The sequence below is a fragment of the Nipponia nippon genome, unplaced genomic scaffold, assembly GCF_047370975.1.
Source record: "Nipponia nippon isolate SJK-2023a ecotype South Korea unplaced genomic scaffold, ASM4737097v1 scaffold_6, whole genome shotgun sequence".
In the NCBI taxonomy this organism is placed as follows: Eukaryota; Metazoa; Chordata; class Aves; order Pelecaniformes; family Threskiornithidae; genus Nipponia; species Nipponia nippon.
In genome coordinates this window covers 1,682,948-1,706,112 of record NW_028262380.1, presented here as the reverse complement: position 1 = coordinate 1,706,112, position 23,165 = coordinate 1,682,948, and the positions used below count along the sequence as shown (strand labels likewise).

The window sequence follows — 23,165 nt, the reverse complement described above, 5'->3', positions numbered from 1 at the left end:
CGGTCTCAGAAATTGCTATAACTCACACAAGCACGTTTTTCTTAAATTCCCTGGTATTTGTGGCTTTGCGTCACTCTGCACCCATGAATCAGTGGAGGAATTTCTGGCGTTGTTTGTCCCCGCTTTCTTTCTGCTAACACTAGAAATTGGTTGTTTCACTGCCCCCACGATTAAGCAAATCTGATGTTTGTCCATGTTATGATCCGGTAAAGAAGCTGGTTGCACGCCTCCATATACCACATCTGCGCGGCGATACTGAAAACGGGCACGGAGGAGTTTACCGGGTACTCCTATACCTGAACAGCTGATTTTTTGACTTGGTTTTTAGAGTAAAACTCTTTGTCATCTGACATTTAGATTGAATTTGGCAGGAGAGCGTCGCGCAGGTATGCTGGAGGAATATGAGATTTGCATCTGAAATGCGGTATATTGCAAGTTGACGGTAAAAGCAGTATGTCACAAGTTAACGGTTAACGCAAGCTGTTATAATTACTCGAATTACTCTTCTGTTTTCCAGGGTGCCCGAGAAACCTTTGAGAACTACTATAGGAAGCAGAGAAGAAAACAAGCCAGATTGGTCCTGCAGCCACCTTCAAACATGGTACGACGGGCCCCCGCTTGCGGTGCCCAAACTTGCTCTGCCGAGCGAAGGAGCGGAGGGTTATCTCTGGGCACGCTGTTCCCAGCGGGTGGTCTCCAATTCCTTTCCAATTGCTCTTGGTCACCTTTGTTTTAATCTTTGCTCGCTTTTTCTTTGTTGCAGCATGAAACTTTAGATGGCTACAGGAAGTATTTTAATCAAATTGTAGGGTAGGTGTTCTTTTTATATACATCCTCGCTAAATCTGTGTGCGCTGTGTTGTTGAGGAGCCCAAAAAGAAAGAGAGGGGAGGGAATGTTGATCTTTTTGAGGGTCCTTTAAAGGGAGTCAAAACAGGAAAAAAAAAAAAAAAAAGGTGGCTTGGGCTTTTTAAGTGTTTTAAGGTGTATTTTATAGCACCCATGAACTTTGCTGTGTCACTAGTGGGGGCACGGAGCCTGCCAGCTCTTGTACCAGCAAGCGCGTTTCTGGGAATTTGAGGATAAATCATCTCTGGGGACTATGTGCATCTACTTGCCCCGCTAATGAGATGAACAGGCCCTCTGCCTTAATTATTGTTTAATATTTGATAATTATTCTTTGATTATTTTCCTGGTAAAGGAGGTGATTCTCAAGCCTCTATTCCTGTGAGCTGCTTATTATTGCACTCAAATTTGACAAGAGTCTTCCAAAACCAGCCGAGCTCTAAGAGGAGGCACCCTAAGACCGCTAATCTAGCAAAGATAGAGTATGATGTCGAAATTTCTTCTGCTAACGATAATAATTTCGACATCTAACTGCAACCATCGCAAATGCAGTGTGTTCTGCTCACCTTCTCACGCAGCTCCGTGCTCCTGGGCTGAATTTCCCCGACAAAACACAGCTGAGATTTTGTGCGTTGCTGTTTAAAATGTACAGTGCCATGCTCGCTCCCTGAAAAATACGGTTTCTTTTTGGCCAGCGTGTTTGAAAACTGGAGATTGGAGTGAACTGATTGCCTTTAATTGGTTGTGAGCGTGTGGCGCATCCAGGCGCGAGAGAGTATTTTTCCCTGCAGTTTAAGTATTTTTCCCTGAAGTTAACCAATTGTAATGCGATTGCTGCTGGCTGGAGCGGAGTTTCAGCAGTGGTTCTTGTTGAAATAACGGGGTGGAGAACTTAGCAAGGGAAATTCTGCCTTTGTGTATACACAGAGTGGCATTACTAGGAGCAACTTCTATAATGCAGTGAAACGTCATATAAAATACACGATGTTAAAAATAGGTGAATAAAGTGTTTAGCGTTGGCTCTATTTGATACAGACACTACTGCAAATCTGAGCTTGCTCTGGAGATTTATGGACGTGCAAATGCCACGTAGCCCTCGCCTGCGGTGTTTGCGGATCTCTTTTGATGTCTCGAAACCTGTAACTTTTGATAACAGTGGCATTTTCTCCTCTCCGTTAGGTTTTTTGTAGTTGAAGATCACATCTTGCATACGACGCAGGGCTTGGTAAATAGAGCCTATATTGATGAGCTGTGGGAGATGGCGTTATCAAAAACGATTGCGGCACTGAGGACGCATTCAGTAAGTAAAAGCCCCGGGTCGCTCAACTGTTGCTTGAGTATGACTTGACGTGCTGGAAATACTGGCTTTTACAGTAGAATTCTTTGTTTTCCCTCTTTCCCCATGACCCTGTTCAAAACAATGACATGAAGGTACGCTGCTGTTTCCCCAAAAGCTTTCTCCAGCTTTTTTTGCCTCTTGATGCACTGCATTTTCCTGTACCAAACTCTCAAGATTTTGGGGGGACTGGAAAGAAGAAAATAATGGTTTGATATTTTTCCCGTTACTTTGCTGATCACTTTTGAAAAGCACCAGCAGAGGGAGTCGGTTTGTCCCGGAAAACGGGAAAAAAGCGTCTGTTTGGCACGCTGAAGTCTGACCCTGTTTGATATTCCCTTAAGGTTCATGGCAGTGAATGGGCTGCTATCAAACTGCAAACAATTTGTGCATAAAAAGACACTAAATAGACTTCTTATTCTTTAATATTGAAAGAAGTTTGGAAAAATTGCTTGTTGCTTCGGTGTTTCTCCGCTTGAGCAAAAAAACCAAAGCCAATTGCAAAAAATGTACAATTTTCTTCCAGTTTTGCATGACCTGATACAATGTCGTACTGGTTCAGCTGGGAGCACCGGAGTTTTCTGAAAACCCTCTTGGTTACTGGGATGAAAAAATTGCATTTGACCATGAAAGGAAAAGCATTACTGACTTTCCACAAGTCCGTTTTCAAGTTGTTGGGCCATTTTCTCCAGGAAGAACAACATTTTAAATCACTAAAATCCCACTGCTGCTGGGGGCCGGCAGTGCCGCCCGAGAGGACGAGGATGCTGCAGGGCCTGCGCCTGAGGTGGTGCAACACGCACGTGGTGGTACCCAAGTGATAACGATGTCGTTGCTCTTTGCTAGAGAAAACCCTAAAATTTCCGGGTGGAGACGCGATATGCTGCTTCCTCCAGACCACACCGAGATCTGCATTTAGGTGCCCCTGAGTTCAGCTGAGCGTGGTCGCCCACGGGCAGCGTTGCTGAAGAGCTGCTCGGCTTTACCTGTGCGGGTGGGGATAATCTGGGTGAGGGACCTGGAGCTCGTTGGGATGAGGGACCGCAGAGGCTTCCCGGGCCGCTCTGGCTCCATCTGGCACGGCAGTTGTGTCGACTGGAAAGCTGCCTCCTTGCACTTAAGCTTCTGTGTTAGGAAAGGGGATAAACACAAAGATGTACACCCCGCTAGGTTGTAAACCTGTGTTTGTTTTCTTTTTAAGTGGGGTTTTCTGCTAGGTGAAAGCCGTGAGAGTAAGCCAGGTACAAACACGGTGTTTTTCAATTTTACCAGCTTTGTTGCCACGACAAGTTGTTTTAAGTGATGCCAAACTTAATGCATGAAGTAGCTGCCAGGCGAGCTTTTTTCTTCAGTAATCATGAAGTGTTACGTGATTTCTCAGCACTATTACTGTGGTCATCACTGTCATCTCTAAGCACCGCTCAGCCTACAGCTCCCGTATAGACCGGTGCCGTCCGTCCCGTATTGCCCTTGAGAGGCGATGGAGGGCTCTCACGTTGGTGAGGCTGTTTCGGTTCTTCCCGTTCAGCCAAACTCACGCCTGGATTTTCTTCCTTGCTGCAGATGGGGACATCTTTTATCACTTCTGATAGCTTTAGGGCATTATCTTTCTTTCTGACTTTCTTTTTTGGACAGTGAAATGGAAAATGTGTCTCTTCCAGTCTTTCACATTGATTAATGGAGTCATTCCTCCTTGAGTTTCCAGTGAGCTTTAAATCTGTTTCTCCTTCATTCCAGCTTATGATCACTGATTCTATATTTGGTAAGACTCTGTCTGAAACTTTACATATTTCAGCACAGGGAGGTTGTCTGCTGTGTCCGGAGAGCACACGAAGCCTGTGGGTAACACAGGGTGGCTCTGGGGGGACGATCAGCACTGTCACTGGGCTGAGTTGTGTCTTTAGGGTTTCAAGCAGTGTCCTGACCCGTAATAAATACTTGTATTGTAGCTCTGACCATTAACATTGCTGAAATATAGTCATGCAGCGCGTGTTTTTTCTCAGCCTGAACCACTCAGCAATGCAGCCTTTGCCCAGGGCTTGGGGATGCCTCGCTGCGATGCTTCATTACCGTCAGACACAACACACTAAATATTAAATGAGAGGCGCTGCTGTCGTCTTGGTATGACAGCGCGCTGATTTGCTTCATCTCCTCTCGCTTCCCCAGCAGCTCCTGGGTAATCTTAGAAACACTTCAGGTATCTCTAGAGCAACCAAAATCCTTATTCATCATGGAGAGCCCCAAGAGCAGTGCGTTACGAGGAGAGATACCCTTATCAGCGTGCCTTCCCTTGCCCTGTACAACGTTAGGGCACGGGCTGTAGGATAAAAGCTGCTGATCATAAGACTGTACGGCGTGCCTATGTATTTATTATCACTCAAGTGATAACACAGGAGGGCTGAGGGCAATATTTTTCCCGTGCGCTGCAGTTAAGACCATGTTTTAATTTCTCCCCTTCTTTGCAGTCCTACTGCTCAGACCCAAGCCTGGTGTTAGACTTGAAGAACCTCATCGTCCTCTTTGCCGATACACTCCAGGTACGCGGCTGTTGGCGACCGCTCTTTATCTCTCTCAACGGTTGTGCTGCTCACAGATGGTGTCCATCAGTGGGGTTAAATGGCTGATGTGGGCTTGCTGTGGTGGCCCAGCTTGTTTTTTGGTATTGCGGTACATGAATTGTGGCACCTGATGGACAGCCTGGTTCGCTCTGCGTGTGGGGTGGCCAGCCCATGGGCAAGGACCAAGCCTTGGCCACCTTGCCAAGCCCTTGTGCCTCCTGCCCGCACCCAGCCCAGCTTTTAATAGCCCTTGGTCCTACCACCTCGCTAAACCATCGCCTGAATCCCTCCACCAGCACCGTTCACCTCTCTGGTGGTGGTAGGGGAGAATTTGCCCACGTGCTCCTTGTTAAACAGAGAAAATAATCTTCCAGCAGCCTGTTGGTGACTTTTTCTTATCTAAAGTTGCTCTCTTCCCCCACCCCACTGCAGGGATACGGCTTCCCGGTGAACCAGCTCTTTGACATGCTGCTGGAGATCCAAGACCAGTATAGTGAAACCCTGCTGAAGAAATGGTCAGGAGTTTTCAGGTAAGAAGCTCTTTAAGCAAACTCATGAGATGTACCTTACAGAGGAGTTTCGGCCCATAAATAAAATCTCTTGAGAGATTAGTAGCACGCTCATGTTTAAATTTTGGGCAACAGTAGGCTTCAGCCTGGGCTCTCCTTGGACCAGGGAGAGCCAATTTAAATACAGTTGTGAGGGTCCTGTGTGGGTGAGATCTGTGCAATAAATCAGCGTAGACCGGAGGCTTTACATCCCAGAGGGATAAGGTTATGGTTTCATTATGGAGCTCACTTTGACAGTTGATAGGTGGAAGGCTGCAAAAATCCGGTGTTGCAGTAGTGTTGCTGTGCCCTCGCTCCAGCACTGAGCCACGTGTGTCTCAGGACATCGGTGGCGTAGCCTGGTGCTGTAGGCACGTCCGTGAGCTGAGCAGTTGCCCGTGGGTAGGGCACAATACGTTGTCCAGGGTCCCACGCTGCGCTCGGGAGCCACCAGCTCATCCTGTGGTGGTCCTCCAGGACATCCCAGGAGGACTGAGGTGTCTCGGAGCATGGGTGTTGGGAAGAGGTGCTGGAGGATTGCCAATGCCCTGGTAGCTCAGCCTCCATCTTCCTTGAGTCAGGCAGGACTGAAGCTCACTTGGGCTTTACCAGGGCCTGCTGCTGAAGGTCCAGTCTGGACTAAAAGCACTGCTAAACTCTGGTCGTGGCTTTATGCACAATGAAGGCTGGAAGCTGGGAGAGATCCTTGTGTCCAGCTGCAGGCAAGATGATTTCGACAGTCACAAAGGCGGGAAGAAGTTTAGGCCCATGGGATCCCATCTTTGACTGGCACCTACTGACTGGCACCTACTTCTTAAGAGGTTCCCAACTGAGCAGTAAATCTGCAAGCTGTGGTTGGTGTGTCATCACAGAGCTGTCTTTCTCACTTTTCTTTTCTTTTCATAGAAATATACTTGATTCAGATAACTACAGTCCCATCCCGGTGACAAATGAAGAGGTTTATAAGAAAATAGTTGGACAGTTCCCATTCCAGGATGCAGAACTTGAAAAGGTAATCTTGAAATGGGGAAAGCGGCCCGGCGTGCCTGCTGCTGCAGGAAAGGCCCGCACCCTTGTTAGCAGCGTTGAGAGCTGCAAATGAAAGCGTCAAAACGAAAACCAACCCCAAAACCCCAAACCAAATAAACAACAAAAAAACCCAAACCAAAACAAGGGAAACGAACAAATACACTTTCCACGTGATGCATTTCTCCTGGTGCGGATGAGGAAAGTGCGTACAGCAATACCTCATCGCCTTTGTTTTCAGATCACAGAGACTAGAAATATCTGCTTCCATTGGTATTTTATTCCCGTTTTATGAACTGTGTTATTGACCTTTGTTTTAATCTCGTACTTAAAAAACCAGCACCCAACAAAGCGGTATATCTTGGCTTTTGTAGAAGTGTGTGCTTGCAAAGCCTAAGTGTAGCCAAATTTGACCTAGCCAGTGTCCCTTAAAAGCCTGCTTGGCCTTCTGCTCCACATCTGGCAGCCAGAGAGCTCCACGCCTGGTGAACTTAATTAGGACTGGGAGGTTTTTTGATCCAAGTTAAGTGTTTAGATTTCAGAAAGTCTGCATCCTTCCCCAAAACTATATCATGGGGTCCGGTTTCTTACTGTTACACTCTGCACCTCCCAGCCACGTGTGTGCTATGGGTAAAAGCTGGTTGGAAAAATTCGGTAGAGGACATCTGTTTCCTCTTGGCTTTTGGTGTTGTAAGCAAGTGCTCACCTTGGGCAGCAACTGTGAGAGGTGACTGAGCAAAACACCTTGTGCGTGGTGGGAGAGAAAAGTCAAGGCGTTCCCCGACGGTGTTTTTTCATGTGAGTTAGGGAGTCGGGAGAGGGAAGGAGGGTTGTGCTGTGCTGCCTGCTCCCTCCTAGCTGCAAGTTTCCTTCCAGCCCGTTTCAGGCTCCAAATCCCTTATGCACCCGTGTGCCATTTGTAAGTGATTATCTGGTCTTTCACTTGGCTGAAATGTTTATATAATATACAATAAATGCTGGCTTGTTGTTTCATTGCTGGACTTAGCTAAATACTAGAATGAATTTGACTGCTTGGAACATGTTGCTGGAAAGCGGTCATCACTCCTGTTAAATATCTGCTCTTCGACTTGAATTCTCTCCTGTATTTTACAGCAACCGTTTCCAAAGAAGTTCCCCTTTTCTGAGTTTGTGCCTAAAGTTTACAATCAGATTAAGGAATTCATCTACGCCTGTCTGAAGTTTTCGGAAGACCTTCATCTGAGGTAGGGGATGAGTGTGCTAGTAGTTGAAATATGGAGGTTTTGCCTGGACTAAAAAATCTCAACGGGATTAAAAGATGAATTCTCTTCCTCAACCCTTCATGCTGCTCAACTGCTCGGATATACGCTGTCCAGGCTGGAGGTGGCTGCTGGTCTCCTTGGAGCGGCAGCATCCTTCGTGTACAAAGGGCTGGCCAAGTCTTCAAAAATAGCTGCCTCATGTAGGGAAAGATAGCCCAGAACCGTGCTAGCTGTATAAAAACCGAGGGGGCTGTTCCCTCTGAGGTGTTTCTGAGTCAGTAGATGAATAATAAATAGATGAATCTGGTTGTCTCGAGAAGGATAGTGATGTCCACTTGTCATTGGGTCAGTGCCTGCTATAACATCTACAGCCTCCCCGGGCTGTCCCTCCAGGAGCGCGCTGGCAGGAAAACTCTTGAGGTTTTGATTTGCCCCCTGTGTTAATGAGTTTCAGCTGCTGTTTTAGGGGTTTTGTTTTTCTTGTTTCCCATAGGAGTTTATATACAAATAATCTGATCTTTTTTTTTAAAGCCTCCACAATATTGCATGTGTTTACCCTCCCTTCTCCATCCCAAGGCGCCTTGATGATGGTTTTTCCCATGTGTATGTTTGTCAGGCTGGAAGACAACTGTATTAGCCAGAACCTGCAGGTTGGTGCTTTCTTTTTGCACCCAGTAATGTCTTCAGCTTGGTAGAGGTATATAAATGAATCACAAGATTTTTACTTGCAGGAGGGATCCTTCTTCCCCTCTGACCGTTTGCAGCACCGTACTAGCAAGAGGTTGGACTGGGGTTGGGTTCACCTCCCTTGGCAGCTTCGTGTCCTGGCCAGGGCCTGACGCTGGACTTGCCCCAGTGCTGATGTGAGAGCTTCTCCCCAGTGTTCTGGGGACTCACCAGATGTTTCAGTGCCTACCCAAGGCTCTTCAGAGTTCTCATTTTCTTCCTTTGTGCGAGGGATAGTAATTTAGAAAGGCACGTTCTCTCCATCTTCTGCTGGAGGACGTGGTAGCTCCTTGGTTGATGTGGAAGCGCAGGATGTTTCTCACCCCACGTTTAATCTCGGCCTTTCACTGGTGGCAGGTTGTTCTCTTCGGTGGCTCCCAAGGCTCTTAACCTGGGGGTCACCATTAAACATCTCGGTTTCTAAAGCCGGCAGAATGGTCCGATTTCACACGGATGCTGGTTTCACCGAACTCCACCGTTGGCACTTCCCTTGTGAGTTTTGTGCTCTTCACCATTACAGAGATGATTGGGTTTGTCAGGGAAGGGAAGAAAAGTGTCCCCTTGGGTCCCTCCTCAGGGGTCCCCCCGGACATGTTATTAAAATTCCTTTCGACATTGGATTTTCCAGCCCTTTTTGAGGAGCGGTGTTGGGCTGGGGGAGGGGAGCCGAGCTCTTGGCTTTTCTAGCCAAACATTTGGAATATTTCTCTGAAAACCCCTGTTGACACTTTCTTCATTTCACCCTGACAGCTTGAATTAGGTTTTATTAGGAAGCTTGGCTACAAAGCCGGCAGCAAGTTTTCTTTCTCTTCTCTTTCTTTTTCTTCTTTGGTTGTCATTTACCTCGCACCCTGGAGTGCTTGGGGTCAGCCCGTCAGTCACGGGAGGCCTGAAGGTCATGACTACTGCTATGGGATACGGGACATCAGCTGTCATTAACCCAGACATTCGCTTAACTACTCTGCGGTCTTTTCCTGAAGAATAGAGCCTATGGCAGAAAATGTAGCTTGTATTTTTTCTAATTATTTTTTTTAAACCAGCTCCTTGTGTTTGTTGGACGGGAGCATTCTCCTTTATGTTGATATGCTTGCGAAAGTTATTGTGCTTTTCAAGTGTTTGAAGAAAATTTGGAGCTTACTACGCATTTGTAGGGGTTGCACATTTTTTTGGTTTGACTCTATTAATTTGATTAGGAGAAAGAAAACCTCCTTTATATTTTCAGCAGCTCTGCCTTTGTTAAAAAGTGTTTATTTGAGCTCATCGAGGAGATGTCTTTTAAAGTATCCACTCATTGGGAGGCTTCCGCTGGTTCCCGTGGAATTTCCCATTTTAAAGATAGGGAATATCTTTGGAAAACAGTGGGTGGAAGGATGAGATGTCAGCTCTAATCTACCAGGACTTTGATGGTTTGGGTTTTTTTCCAGCAAGGCACCAATCCTGAAAGCACTTGGGATGTGATTTTTAAAGTCCTGAAAATAATTTAAGTACATAAAGTTATTAAAAATAAAATAAAATAAAAAATCAGAGGCTTGAATAAGTAAATCAGGTTGGACCTTTGGAAGCCCGCTTTAGGAGAGAGAAGATAAATGCGGTTTCTTTGACAGCTCATATTATTGCTTCTGTGTTACTAGTGGTCCGTGGCTGTAGACCAAGGCTGGTAATGAAGTTGGTAGGTCAAATTGACTTCAGACATAAGTAGTGAGCAGCCCACATGAAAAATATTGTTCATTTGGGGGGGTTTGCTTTCTTCTCGCATATTGAGAACTGACCTTTCTGCTGAGCCAAGACCCAACGTCTACTTCGCAGTCAAGAGTCAGCCAGTCAGCAACTGGCTGGTACCATTACTCTTCGCTAACTGGCCCCGCTGGTCTGGGCACTGGGTCTGGGCTGTTGGTGTGAGCTCCTGCTTGGTTCATCATATCAGCTGGGAGGGTGCTGGGCAAGGCAATGGCTAACACCCACCGCTCTTGTTGTCACCCTCACTTACCTCTTCCATTGAACCAAGGAAGATTTGGGGCATCGCAGTCCAGCGCCTGGACAAATCCTGCTTTTTGTTTTTTTTTTTCCCCAAGGAATGCTTCCATTTTTTTTCCTTACTTAGTGTGTGGACCTCATGGGAGATATCACAGATCCTTCTGCTCCGGTGGAACCCAACCGCAGGGGTTACCAGGCTGCTTGACCCACCATATAACTCAAGTTACAACCTGATTTTCTAGCTTCTGCAGCCAACAAACAAGATGAGAACAGGAAACCTTTGGAAATGGTGCTTGTACGCAGAGAAAGCTTGGTTAGAAGTGTTTTGAAGAAGTAAAAGCAGCATGGAAGCGCTAAGCAGTATTATTAAGCACTACTTGTTTATGCCCTGGAGGCTATCACGGTTGAGATGTTCCTGCAGCTGAAGTGAGCAATTAAAGCAAACCCTCACTTTGCAAAGTGTTTGGTGATATGGCAAACTTGTGCCATCAGCACTGGCTGCGGCGTCGGGCAGAGGCCGGCAGCATCCCGCTCCTGCCAAGAGCATGACTGTCTCGGGGCGTACACGCAGCCAGACAGTAACTGGCTTGTTTAATTTCGACGCCCTGATGACAGGTTGACGTTTGAATTAAAAAAAGCAAGCTTTCCCAGCACAACCTTTTTGATTGCCTTGTTGGTTTAGTGAGAAAAGCTGACATAATGTCCAGAAGCCCTTGTTTTTCATCTGCGCTTTCTCAGTTCCAGTAGATGCTGGAAGCTCCAGCCACCAGCTCCTCTTCCAGCCTCGGCCGTTCTGCACTGCCACCATCCTTAGGGACAGGCTTTTTTGGATTTCCCAGGGAAAATCCCGAAAGGGCCGCAGTGCTTGTACAAAGGCAGAGCTTTGCGTATTTTTGCTTCCTATGCAACTTTTTCTGTACCCCCTCTGAGCGTGGGTCCAGCCCCTTTTGCTCCCCAGCCCCGTTCCCCGGTTCCCACGCCGCTCCGGCAGCAGCAGGCAGCTGCCCCCGATGTCACAGGGTTCCTTTGTACCACCCCTTTGCTTTAAATCTCCTTTTTACCATCTGTAGATCGTCACAGGGTTGGGCTTTATTGTACTTGCTATATTTAACCATGCCATTGTCTGGTGGAGGGGACTGGGGACAATCTGGTTCTTCCTGGGGGATGATGGAGGGCCTGGGGGGGGGTGCGCGTGCATGTGTGGTGGGTTTTGGGGTTTTTTTTGTTTATCTTTAAGTAAAACCTTATTTGAGAGCCCTACCCGTAGTATAAAGACCAGGAAAATTCATTGGCTGGTTTCTTGTACCCCCCACGTTTTGATTTCTCTTCCACACTTTAAAAAACAACAAATGCATCACCTTGGACCGGGCATCAAAACCCTGCGAGAAGGAGCCAAGGGGTCCATCTGGGGCGTGGAGCAGGCTAGCGCTGATCATTGCTGGCACGGGATGTGCTTCCCCGCTAAGCGGGAGGAAAATAAACTCGCAGGGATCAGCGGTGATGATCTAGAAGAGACCCACGCTAAGACTTTGGCTGATGACGTTGAATTGAAATTACCAGAAGCTGGGTCCTGCTGAGCTGCTGGCCCTGCTCTGCTTGCGTCCAACTGGGAAGGAGACAGTGGTCAACCCTTGGCAGGCGTGTAGCTCAGAAAAGCAGACTTCTAAACGTCAGGGGAAAGGAAATATTAGAGAAACCTGTTGGGGAGCACGGCGTGGTGAGCAGCCGCTGGGCGTGCGGGGAGTTGTGCAGCTGGGCTTTTCCTTGGGAAAGCTGCAGCAAGACACGGCTTTCTCGGTCTCATGGAAATACGAGCATGACTTTGCTCAGAGATGTGAGCAGGGAGCAACATTTGCCACTTCTCCTGGGAATCTGGGGGATTTCAGTGCAATTCTCATGCAGCAGCACAAGGAAGGTCCTGAACGACTTGAAAAATGTAGTTGACTGAAGGATGCGTGGTGCTTGGGGAGGACGAGCAGGTACAGGGGATGCTGCTGTGACCCCCGGCTGCTGTTGGAGAAGACTGAGTCTTGCTTTCCCATGCTGCTGGCACTGATGGACCAGGGCTTGGCTCAGTGCATCTGCTCTAATGTTAAATAGACAGAGAAATTTGGGAGATGTGAGCTGGACAAGGGCTGGCAGCACCCATCCCTGCACCAGCGGGCACCCCAATAGCAGCACCCCGAGATCCCCCACCTCGCATGCTGGCAGCGGGGTAACTGCAAGGTTCGCTTTCCCTTCTTGTGTCCATCCCTGCTTTGTAATCTGGCCCATCTGTCAGGTAAAACAGGAGAAGGAGCAAAAGGTCACTGGCTTGATTTACCGGGAGCCTTAAAGTTATTAATGCTTCTCAGCCTTCCAGTTGAAAATTTTCTTTGCCCTCAGCTGCTTGTCACTGTGCTGCCAGAGATGAAGCTCCGTGGTGTCAGGGCTAATGGAGGGCCAATGACAGATCAAAGGGACCTGTGTCGGGGTGGGTTTCCAAAACCTCCTGCAGAAAGGAGAGGTTGCACCTTACTGGTATGCGCGTTGGAGGGACAGCAGCACTTCAGCAGAAAGCCAAGCCCCCAGACTTCAGCAATGCTGCAGTTGCAACCATCTGACAAAGGGCATGAACCTGTTGCAAGAGCTTCCAGGCTGATTTAATTAAAGAATAAAACATGAGAAGGTTGGGGGGGGCGGATATTTTGGGGGTTTGATTTGTTTTTTCCCCCTGTTGCAGGTCTCCGATGCCTTTCGCTCGCGTACCGAACGTGCAAAACTCCAGCGTTGTGTGCGGGCGGGGGCTTGGCTGCATGGGTTAGCGCTGATGCTATGGGCAGCTCCTACCCGTGCTGCACCAGCCCCTCGAAGAGGAGAGGCTCAGGGATGTAGGTTTAGCACACGTTAGTCCCCCGTCCTTATAGACACATGCGCAAAAAGGCCTGAATTGTTGGTATTTTGGTATATATTGGTACGTCAGCACCTGTAAGCGGTGCAGGGATGATCATGGGTAAGGCAGCGGAGGGCTGGGAAGGAGACTGGGTGATGAGAGCTCCAGGTGATTTTCTTTTCATAGAGCACTTTGCACATCTCTCTTTAAATTCTACTTTTCAGTTCCACCGAAGTTGATGATATGATTAGAAAATCTACGAATCTGCTGCTGACCCGAACGCTGAGCAACTGTTTACAGAATGTCATCAAGAGGAAAAACGTCGGGCTGACGGAGGTAGGACGTGGCTTCGAGGAGACCCCTTTCTAGGGCAGGGTGACAGCAGGGGGTTTGGTCCCTTGGAGCTCCTTACGGCACTTTTAGAGATGCTGGTTTGGAGCAGTATTGTAAAATAGTAGGTTGGAAAGCAATGATGGACCCACGCAGCATTGCTGTACAAAGAAAGAAACACTTAATACTGCAGGAAAGAGGAAGCTTTTTTGCTGTTGCTGTTAGAATCGCCCCTCTCTTGAATTTGCAGAGCATTATCAATCTGAATTAAAGTGGTGGGTAAGAGGACTTCAGGGAGCACTGGGGAGGAGGCAGGTGGGAACTAGGAGAGGATGGGATCCCCCCATCTACAGGGGATGTTTGAGGCGGTTTCAGCACATCGCTACAGTATAAACTCTGTCTTGGCATTTTCTTTTTGCGATTGATACTTTTTTGTACACAAAGTTAGATTTCTAAAAAGTTTAATGGATGGAAATTATGGCTGTTGGGGAACGTGTGTGGTACCCAGGGCAGTTTGGATACCTTAGTGGGACCTTTGTGTGCTGTTATTAAATGAGTAGGTATTAACACAGTTGCAGCTGTTTAATTGATTGTACTATAGAAATGTGTTCTCTGGACACCGTAAATACCCTATGGAGGTGAGTTTTGGAGAGCGTAGTGCATTTACAGCGGTATGTATTTACACACCATGCTTCCTCAGCTCTTTATCTCCAGGTCTGGAATCTCTCTGCTCCCTGGGGGCAAATTCCTCTTCCCTCCTGCTCCTCCCAAGGCTCCCTCCGCAGAGGAATGCAACACTATCCTGCACTATCCATCCCCCAAATGATCTTTTGGCTGCTGCGCAAACGTTCCCACAGTATGACTGAGTGTAGGAAGGGCAAACCGAGTGCGACGGTCCTCTCAGCCGCTTTTGCCCCCTTTGGATGGTGTAGATGGACCTTGGCATCTTCCACGTTGAGTGAAGGTGATGCCTTTCTTTGGGCTGAGAGTGGCTTCTCCACATGCTTTGGAGCTGAAGAGGATTTTTGCAAGGAAAGCCTACGTAGCACAACTTGAGTTTAAAATAAAGGTGTAGCGTGTCCAGAAACCGGTGTTCATCTCCGAATCTCTTCTTATATTTTCACCCTCTTGTTCCTTACTGCTTACCAAGGTACAACTAGCTTGCTCCTGGCGTTACCTCTACCATCAGTTTTTTTCTAATTAGGTTGAAGAAAAACTACTTAGAGCATCTTCGTCCCCTCCTGCCTTTTTTCTTTGTGTGACCATTGACCTGTTTGTCCAAATGGAAGCACGTGGCGTTTTTCTTCTGAGTTGCTCAAATTCTTCCCTTTTAAAAAAAGACATTGATGTGACTGTGTGAAGCACAGGAATTAAAGGGCACGTTGAAGAGTCCCAGATCGTACACAAGCATAGTTCTGGTGTCAAAAGTGATTGCAGAAGATATTTAAGTACCTCGCGTAACTATCGCTTCCCAGATTTAATTTTTGCACAAAGCAACACCATCCATTTCTGGGCTCGCCGATGTCCTTTTCCAAGCAGTGGACAAGGTAATACAAGGCTGCGTACCAACTTTCCCAGTCGGTTATCCTCTTTAATTTATTTTTTCTTTGCTCTTTTTTGGGGCTAGCTCTGAGCAATGGATGTTGAAGTTTGCTACCAAGTTTGCTGCAAATAATCCTGGTGTTTTGAATAATCCTGACATCCCTCAACAAAAGAGAGGGAAAAGATGCTACTATTTTTTTCATTTGCATACCCCAACAAGAAGGTCTTACCCCTCTGAATTCAAGAGAAGATCAGAACTTGAAGGAGCCAGAGAGGGAGCAGAAAAGCTCATAGAAAGTGGTGGAAGAGAATCAAAGCAATCAGGGCCTTCAAGTTTGATAGCTGGTCTGGACCAGTAAGTTGTAATGATCAGAGAAGAGGTTTAGGAGGAATTTCACACAGTTGGAAATATCTAATATTTAGTTAACTTGAAACTATTGGAAAATATATCACGATCGTGATGTCAGGGCTATCTGACACAGAGAAAGGCAAACAAATGAGTGTTTGTTTGAAGGCAAATATCAAGAACAGAACCCAAGGAGTTCGGAAAGGAGAAGCCCTCCTAGTTACCTGTGTAATACATTTCAGGGACCAAGTACAAACCAAGAGGAGTTCAAATAGATGGTAATTTGATTTCTTAAAAACAAAAAACCTGACTGAAGTCACAGAAGCGTTGGCTGGAAGGGACCTCTGGATGTATCTAGCCCAACCTCTCAGCGGGAGTGGGATTATTACTCACTCGGATCATGTCAGCCATTGCTTTCTCTACCCGAGTTTTAATTTCTCCAGAGCATAGGTCCCACAGCTTCTCTGGGCACCCCGTTCCAGTTCTGCACTACCTTCCTAATGACTCTTGTCCTCTCTGATATCCGAGATGAACCGCCCAAACCGTGACCATTGCCCTTTCTCGTGTCATCTGGCACTAACAAGAGTTGGGTGCTATAATCTTTGTAGTGTTACTTCAATATTTCTGTACCTGCAACACTCAAATCGGTGATGAATCCATCTCATTCGGAAGATTTGCGACTGTTTAAAAATAATTTCTTTAGAGGAGGTAACTGTGGACTGCCACACCATACTCCAGCAATTAAATTATACCAATCTAGAGCATTATAATGCCTTCTGTGTCTGTAGGAGGACTGTTTTGGCATGATACCTGAGCTAGACGTTATTTGGAAAGGTTTTGTTATAGCTGATGTTGCACCTTCAAAATATTCATGGCAGTCTGCTCGGAAAAAAGGTATCTGCTTAAGGAATTAATGATGCTTCCAAGTCAGTGATCCTAAAGTGGAAGCCTGGATTGGTTTGCTCTGGATTGTAAATGTTTGTATTGGTTGACTTCAGCAGAGGCTTTTACTCTGTAGTTGCCTTTAATGTCCTGAAATAGTGCCATGTGAAGGCAGCATTCAGAAAATTGCAGGTAATGGTGGGTATGATAACCGAGGAGATACCAGGGTGAGATCTGCTGTTCACCCACACCACCCTCAGAAAAGTAAAACCTTTGGTTTCTTTGTTAGACGCCTTAGTCTGATGTTGTTCGGTGTCACTCAAGATATGGGTTAGTTAGGGTTCATTAGCAGACAGAATGCTTGTGAGTTGACATGGCATTTTTTTGTAAGCCTGTTGTATTTGAACTGTGCTGAAATGAGCCCTGACTGACAGCTGAATGTAGGAAAGTCATTAAAAAAAAATCTTTTGTGGTAATAGTGGCTGTCATGGGAAATGCTTTTCCCCCAAAATTATCTTTTATTTAAGTTTCTGATGTTGTTAAAGGAGGGGAGCCTTTGAGTGCGTAGCAAAGCTTAGTGTGTTTGTACAGCGTCAGCTCTTCATGCCAGTTCTTATAAATTGGCATCCATTAACCTGGCACGTCCCTGGCTTCGGGAGCACCGTCTTTCAATACCTTTTTTGCCTTTGCAGCTTGTACAGATTATTATAAATACAACCCATTTGGAGAAATCCTGCAAGTTCCTAGAGGAATTCATAACCAATATCACTAATGTACTTCCAGAAACTGTCCACACTACGAAACTCTATGGGACCACAACCTTCAAGGTGAGAAGGCTGGTAGATCCACCTCCGGAGAGTTGCTCTGGATGTTTGGTGGGAGAGTATCTGCTTTTAAAGCGCGTGTGTGGATGTATGGATGTAGGGCGCGAAGCTGAGCTGAAGGTAATTTTGTCATATCCTGGGAAGCTTACGCCTTCGGACTAGCCTTTGGGTTTGTCCTTGGGAGCATTGCTTCTGTCGAGATCCTGAGCCTTTGTAGCCCTAATTTACAGGCTGTGACTGCAGCACTTATTATCTTTTAAACAAAAGCCTGATTTTTTTTTTTTAATGAATTTTCATTTTGCCGTTTGAGCACTGTACACTGTTACGCACGTCTGGCCACGAACGCAAGCTCTCCTCTTTCACCCAAGAGGAGAATAGATTTTCAGAACTTATATTTCTGTATCTTTCCAGTCCTTTTAGCATTATCCCCTAAAAATCAGGGCTGGCAGAAACTGCCAGACTTCCCAGTCTTTAAATCTTTAAGTCATAACCCAGGAGTGTCCACCCAGATACTTTATATGAAATCTTAAGGCCATAATTGGGTCAACTGCGGGGTGCCTGAATTGTGTCCCATGGCTGGAGAGCAGGAGATGGGAACGGCGCCGAGGACTCGAGCAGCGGTAGGGAATTGGGTAGGTGAGGTTTGCCCTTGGAGTAACTCAGCAGGAGACTAAGGCCCCAGGTCCCCAGGGAAGTCCATTCCTTGCCCCTTCTGGCATCATCTACCTATTTGCCCTAAGGGTGAGTTTTCCTACCCTTATTCTGGCAGAGAGGCTCCTCTGCGGCCCTCCTGCACCCCATACTTGGACACAGTTTGGTGCATCTCAACCTTTTCCCATATGGGACGTTCCTCTCCGTCCTACACTAGATTTGTCCTCCTGGTTCCCAAGTTGCATCAGAGGCAGCCACCAGCTTGATCTTGCCCACCACTGACCTGGTGGCACGTGCCCCACCAGTCTGAGCTAACCTGAGGCTGCAGCAGCCATGTATTTGCCTGCAGGTGCTTTGTCTTCTGCTACCTTTAGGGCTAAAGGTTGCGTCAGTCTCACGTCTTGTTACTTGTGTAGACTTGTGCTATGGAGACTCCGTCCCATGTAACGTTGTCTTGTTTCCCAGGATGCCCGCCACGCTGCCGAGGAGGAGATTTACACTAACCTGAACCAGAAGATAGACCAGTTCTTGCAGCTGGCGGACTACGACTGGATGGCCATGGAGCCGGGCAGCAAGGCCAGCGACTACCTTGTAGATCTCATTGGCTTTCTACGCAGCACGTTTGCTGTCTTCACCCACCTCCCGGTAAGCCACCTCCACCGATTTGCTTTCTTTTTCTGTCCGGGGAGTGCACAGGCATCCGGCGGCGCTGTTGAAACTAATGGTTGCTCAGACTTTATGGAGTGTGATGGAAATGGGGCCTTGTACTGTCAAGTGTTATGAAATAACAAATCTATTTATAGAATCGTAGAATCAAAGCAAGCTTTTTCATCTGTTACCAGAAGTTGGGCCTCAGCGAGAGTCTCCCCACGTATTTGCCAGTCTACTCATACATGAACGAGGGAAATATCGCAGCCCACCACGTAGAAGTAGGATCATAATTCACTAGCCACCTATATTTTAGATATATTAACTTTCAGCTTAATGGACATTGAAGATTTTTTTTCAAGAGATCCCACTAAAAGGATGTCTATTATCTGAACTGCAGATATGCAGTTCAAATGTTTGTCAAGTCACTGGATGCCTTACGTCAAAATATTGCTCTGCGTTGGAAGGCAGCATGTGTTTCTTTCTTTTTTCTGCTGTCTAAAATATGCCTGTATTTATGCTGTTATTGCGATCAAAAAATGTATTTTATGTTGTTTTTTGCAGTTGGCTGAGTAGTGTCCCGTTGAATAGGAAAAATATAATCATCAGGGAGTTTCATTTTTGCTCAAACAGCTTTTTTCCCCTTAAATAAGACTTGTTCTGAGCTGTCTGGATATATACTTATGAGTGTCTTCGATCAGCAGGTATTTTGAAATAGCAAATCCACTGAACAATATATTTGTCTTTAAAGCAATTTCAGATCTCTCTTCTTTCCTGGACTGTTATTTATCTGTCGTTAGTGGGTGCCCAGGACTATAGTGCCCCAGCACACAGCGGGCACCTTTCACGAGCTTGGACATAAACAGGAAGAAAAGACTCATCGCCCACGAGGGCGGTTTCCTTAGCTCCATTCCCCGTGTTTGTCTCGCTGTGATTGCTCTGCTGGAAGGATGTTCGAGCACTCTGGAAGGATGTTCAAGCACTCCAGAGCTGGTTTAGGAGGTGTTACAGCCCCAAAATTTTGCAGTTTTCTGCATTGCTCATGCCTTTGGCCTTCTCTGTCCCAGCAGGAAGATTTGGTAGCCGGATGGAAATGAGAACTGATCTGCTGTGGATGGAGAAGCCACCAAAAGAGAAAGGAAAGTGGCTTTCCCAGTTCGCTGTACCTGGAGGTGCTGTTGAGGAGAAAGTGCTTTCTTAGCTCCGTTATCACTGGAACAACCTTCTAAATAAAGCGTTGCCTCCTGTGCAGAGAGGTCGGAAGGGCTTTCGCCCATCTTCTTGTTCAGGCCAGGTTTATTGCCAAAATGTCCTGGCCGTTAGGAGCCCTGAGCAGCGTGGCCGGTGGCCATGCGAGCAGGCAGGGGGCAGGTGCCCTCTGGAGGTGCTTGGACATGGCTGGATTCCTCAACTGATGGATTTCTCTTTAAAAAAGGAGATTTGGCTGCACAGGGGTGGGTTATTACCTGGAGACCGCTTCCAGAAATCATACTGGGAGTACGTATGCAAGCAAGTAATGGAATTTGACAGGGAGATTGGTCTCTGCACCCGAGTGTGGTGCAGAGCTCGCAGGAGAGATGAGGATGGGGAGAGATGCCCACAGTGATTTATGAGATGGACCTGGAGCGATTTCTCTTCCTTTAATAGTAATGTTTCCTTTTTGAATGAGTCAAAATTGTTTCAGAGACCGGGAGGGCAGCTAATTGGTCTAAAAAGGACCGAGACACATGAAAGCAGCCTTTTCTCTTCCAGAACTGGGTTAGAAAGGACCCAGCTGAGAAGAAGGCTGGCTGCAGTTTGCCCTGGTGAAGGTGCCGGTGCTGTTGAACCAGCACACACGCAGCACCTTATCTTCAGAGCGTGGCACGGCGCCGATCCTCCCGAGAGACCTGTGAGACAGGGGAGGCAAGTCAATCAGACGCTGCAGTCTGATTTGTGAAGCTGTAGATCTGCTTCAATGGTGCGTAGGAGATGTAGGTCTGGGATTTTTTTAATATATTGGAGTTTCTTCCTTTAGAGGGCTGCTGTGAAGATGCCATCATTGAACATTGCTCGTGGGTCCCCCCGTATCCTGCAGGCAACGGTGGGTGAGAGCAAGTCAGAAAAAAATCAGGCTATGTCAAAAAGGCACCCGGCTCCCTTGGTGCCTCTGCTGGTTCATTCTAGTAGGGTTCAAGGGCCTTTTTCCAGTGGCTTATTTAGAAACACATTAAAATTTCTGCACTTTGCTAAATGAAATGTAGGAGATAAGGGATGCAGAAGCCCAAATCTGCCTAAACCAATGCAGAAAAATGGTGGAGATGTTTATAAAAGCACCAGTTATGTGGGATGAGCTTCATTTGTGAAAGGAAAGAGTGAGAGGGGTGCAAGAGGGAAAGGAACTATCTCCAAAAAGGGTGAATTGTAAGTAAAAGAGGATATTGCAGGATTCCTAGTGACAAGGTAGAGCTGTTTCTATATTGCTGGTCCTAACCCAGCCCAAATTATTAGCATCGTAGTGTTACCATCTAAGAGGAGTTGCTGCCTGGTTTGAAATGAGTTTGCAGCCTGTTCCAGCTATAAAATACAGGATTTCCACTCTGCCAGTAGCTCACAAAGCAAATCAAGTGACTGTGCACCATCCTTGGAGAGCGGAGCGTCGTCTTGTCCCTAGAAGTGGCCTCCGTGCAACACCGTCCCCTCCTGTTCTCATGTCCTTTCCTGGTTTGGAAATGCCCTGTCTTCCCGAGCAGGTGCCTTCACGTTGACCGAATTTACACAATTTTAAAATCAGTGAGAAGCGCTCTCCTAGTATTTGAACCTGCAGCAGTTTTTTAGGAGAAAAGCGTGGCAGTCTCAGGAGACGACGAAGTGGCAGGCGCCGAGGCACTCACCTGCCTTTTGTCACACCAGTAATTACACCGAGAAAAACCTTCACCTGCTGATCAAAGAAACTTGGCCTGGGCATGTCGGCGGTTACCGTGCTAAAATTACACCAACAAAAAGTGCTGTCCTGTAATAGAACGGAGCCGAAAGTCCTGAGCCTGCAAAAATGCAGGCGGCTCCTTAACTTGACGGGTGTGAGTAATCCCATTGTCTCGGACAGGGCTGCTCATCTGCAGGAAACCTTTCTGGGGTCAAGGCTCCAGCTCGCCGCAAGGCAGATCAAATGGCCTTGAAGGGTCCGGTTGACTCGAGTCAACATTTCAGAGAGGGGGTGAAGAGGAGCAGAGATGCTGAGCGAGCTAAAAGACGACTCCAAGCCACGATTTGGGCATTAGGTTTTGTGTTTCTCTTTTTGGATACATGAGGCTGATTTTTTCCTGTATTTATTGAGGGTGAATCCCAGAAGGGTTGAGGTTGGAAGGGACCTCTGGAGGTCACAGGACCACAGGATGCTTTGGGCTGGAAGGGACCTTTCCAGGCCATCCAGTCCAACCCCCCTGCAATGAGCAGGGACATCTCCAACCAGATCAGGTTGCTCAGAGCCCCGTCCAGCCTGGCCTTGAATGTTTCCAGGGATGGGGCATCCACCACCTCCCTGGGCAAGCAGGTCAGCTGCTCAAGCAGGAAAACTAACCCAGACCAAAGCTAGTCCTGGCTTGCAGAGTGCCATAAAGAGCCTCCACTTTCTCTAGTGTTCAAGCAGGAATTTTTCCTTTAGAGCATAAGAGTAGACATTGTGGGAGATGGTGGAAACCACTTGATATTAGGAATCCCTGGAATCGATTTGCTTTTTCCAACTTTGCTTCGGGACGCCGAGCCTCCGGCTGCAAAGGGCATGCTGGTGGGTACAGCGTGTGCCGGAGGAGAGGAAAAGTTCACGGTGAAGTTAACGGGGTTTTGGTGCATACCACTGCTGCATGAAATTTTCATGGTGGTTTAGAGCCACAATTCGAAAATGCTCCGCTAAGTGCTCAAAATGTCTCAAAGCAAATAACACGCTGGTGGAAATCAAAGCATAATTAACATTTGGCTTCAAGGCTGCCCTCTTCCTGCGTTAACCAGGGAGAGTCGGTTACTGCTGCTGCTGAGCTTATTAACATGGGATGCTCGGGCCTCCTTTAAAAGAAAATACTTTCCTTTTTTTAAGAAAAAAAAAATGCTTAAAAAAAGAAAAGTATTTTAGGGAAAAAAAAAAAGGTGGTTTCTGGTTTTCAGCAAGTAAAGGGCCACGGCCTCAAAAATTAACATTTCCAGCATAATACTTTTAAAAGAATGACTGAAAAAGCCTTTTGTCTTTGATGGCTGATTGTTGTTTTTATTTCTTGTTAGACAAGTTAATGTAAATTGCATTGACAGGGCTACTCCAAACACACTGATTTGTTGACATTAAGCTTCTCAAAGATGGAGGGTTGTGTCAACACCTACAGTGAACTGTCAGGTTAACAAAGCAAGGATGTTTTCTTGGGGGAGGGGAGCAGAATTGGGGGAAGGGGGGGGTGTCTTGTTTTTATTTTAAGTTTCCTTTAATCCTCTGTTAGTCTTGTATCTTGATAACCTCCTTTGGAAGGTAATCAGGGCAGGTCAAGAGGTGATGCTGACCCGGGAAGGGGAAGCAATCTTTCAGCGATTGAACAAACTCTAACCTCTGCCGGCCTGAGCAGTTCAGCGTGAACTCTCTGCAAAGGGGTTTTGGGGTTGTTTTTTTTTTCCTTTTGTGCTTATTTTTGCCAGATGGCAGGCAGAGATTTCAGCTGGAGCTGCGCGAACGCCGCGGCCGCTCTGCCTGCAATGTTTTTGCCTTATTCACCGTATTGGCATCTCCTCCCAGTTGCAAATAAATACGCCAGCCCCGGCAGCTCTCGCTTTGGTAGAAAGAGCTTTGGAAGTGTTT

At 46.9% G+C, this 23,165-nt stretch overlaps 1 protein-coding gene across 6 annotated transcripts in view; it reads left to right on the top strand.

The window, feature by feature from the left end:
* EXOC6B (exocyst complex component 6B) overlaps positions 1-23,165 on the top strand; it is a 305,538-nt gene that overhangs the window by 183,149 nt on the left and 99,224 nt on the right. For all 6 annotated transcript variants that reach the window (XM_087737075.1, XM_087737074.1, XM_087737072.1 and 3 more), the window contains 10 exons: positions 518-601; positions 764-810; positions 2,025-2,145; positions 4,647-4,718; positions 5,172-5,269; positions 6,194-6,299; positions 7,427-7,536; positions 13,351-13,462; positions 16,919-17,053; positions 18,167-18,346. In XM_087737075.1, the coding sequence (XP_087593201.1) occupies positions 518-601; positions 764-810; positions 2,025-2,145; positions 4,647-4,718; positions 5,172-5,269; positions 6,194-6,299; positions 7,427-7,536; positions 13,351-13,462; positions 16,919-17,053; positions 18,167-18,346 (1,065 nt within the window). The remainder of the gene's footprint in view (positions 1-517; positions 602-763; positions 811-2,024; positions 2,146-4,646; positions 4,719-5,171; positions 5,270-6,193; positions 6,300-7,426; positions 7,537-13,350; positions 13,463-16,918; positions 17,054-18,166; positions 18,347-23,165) is intronic.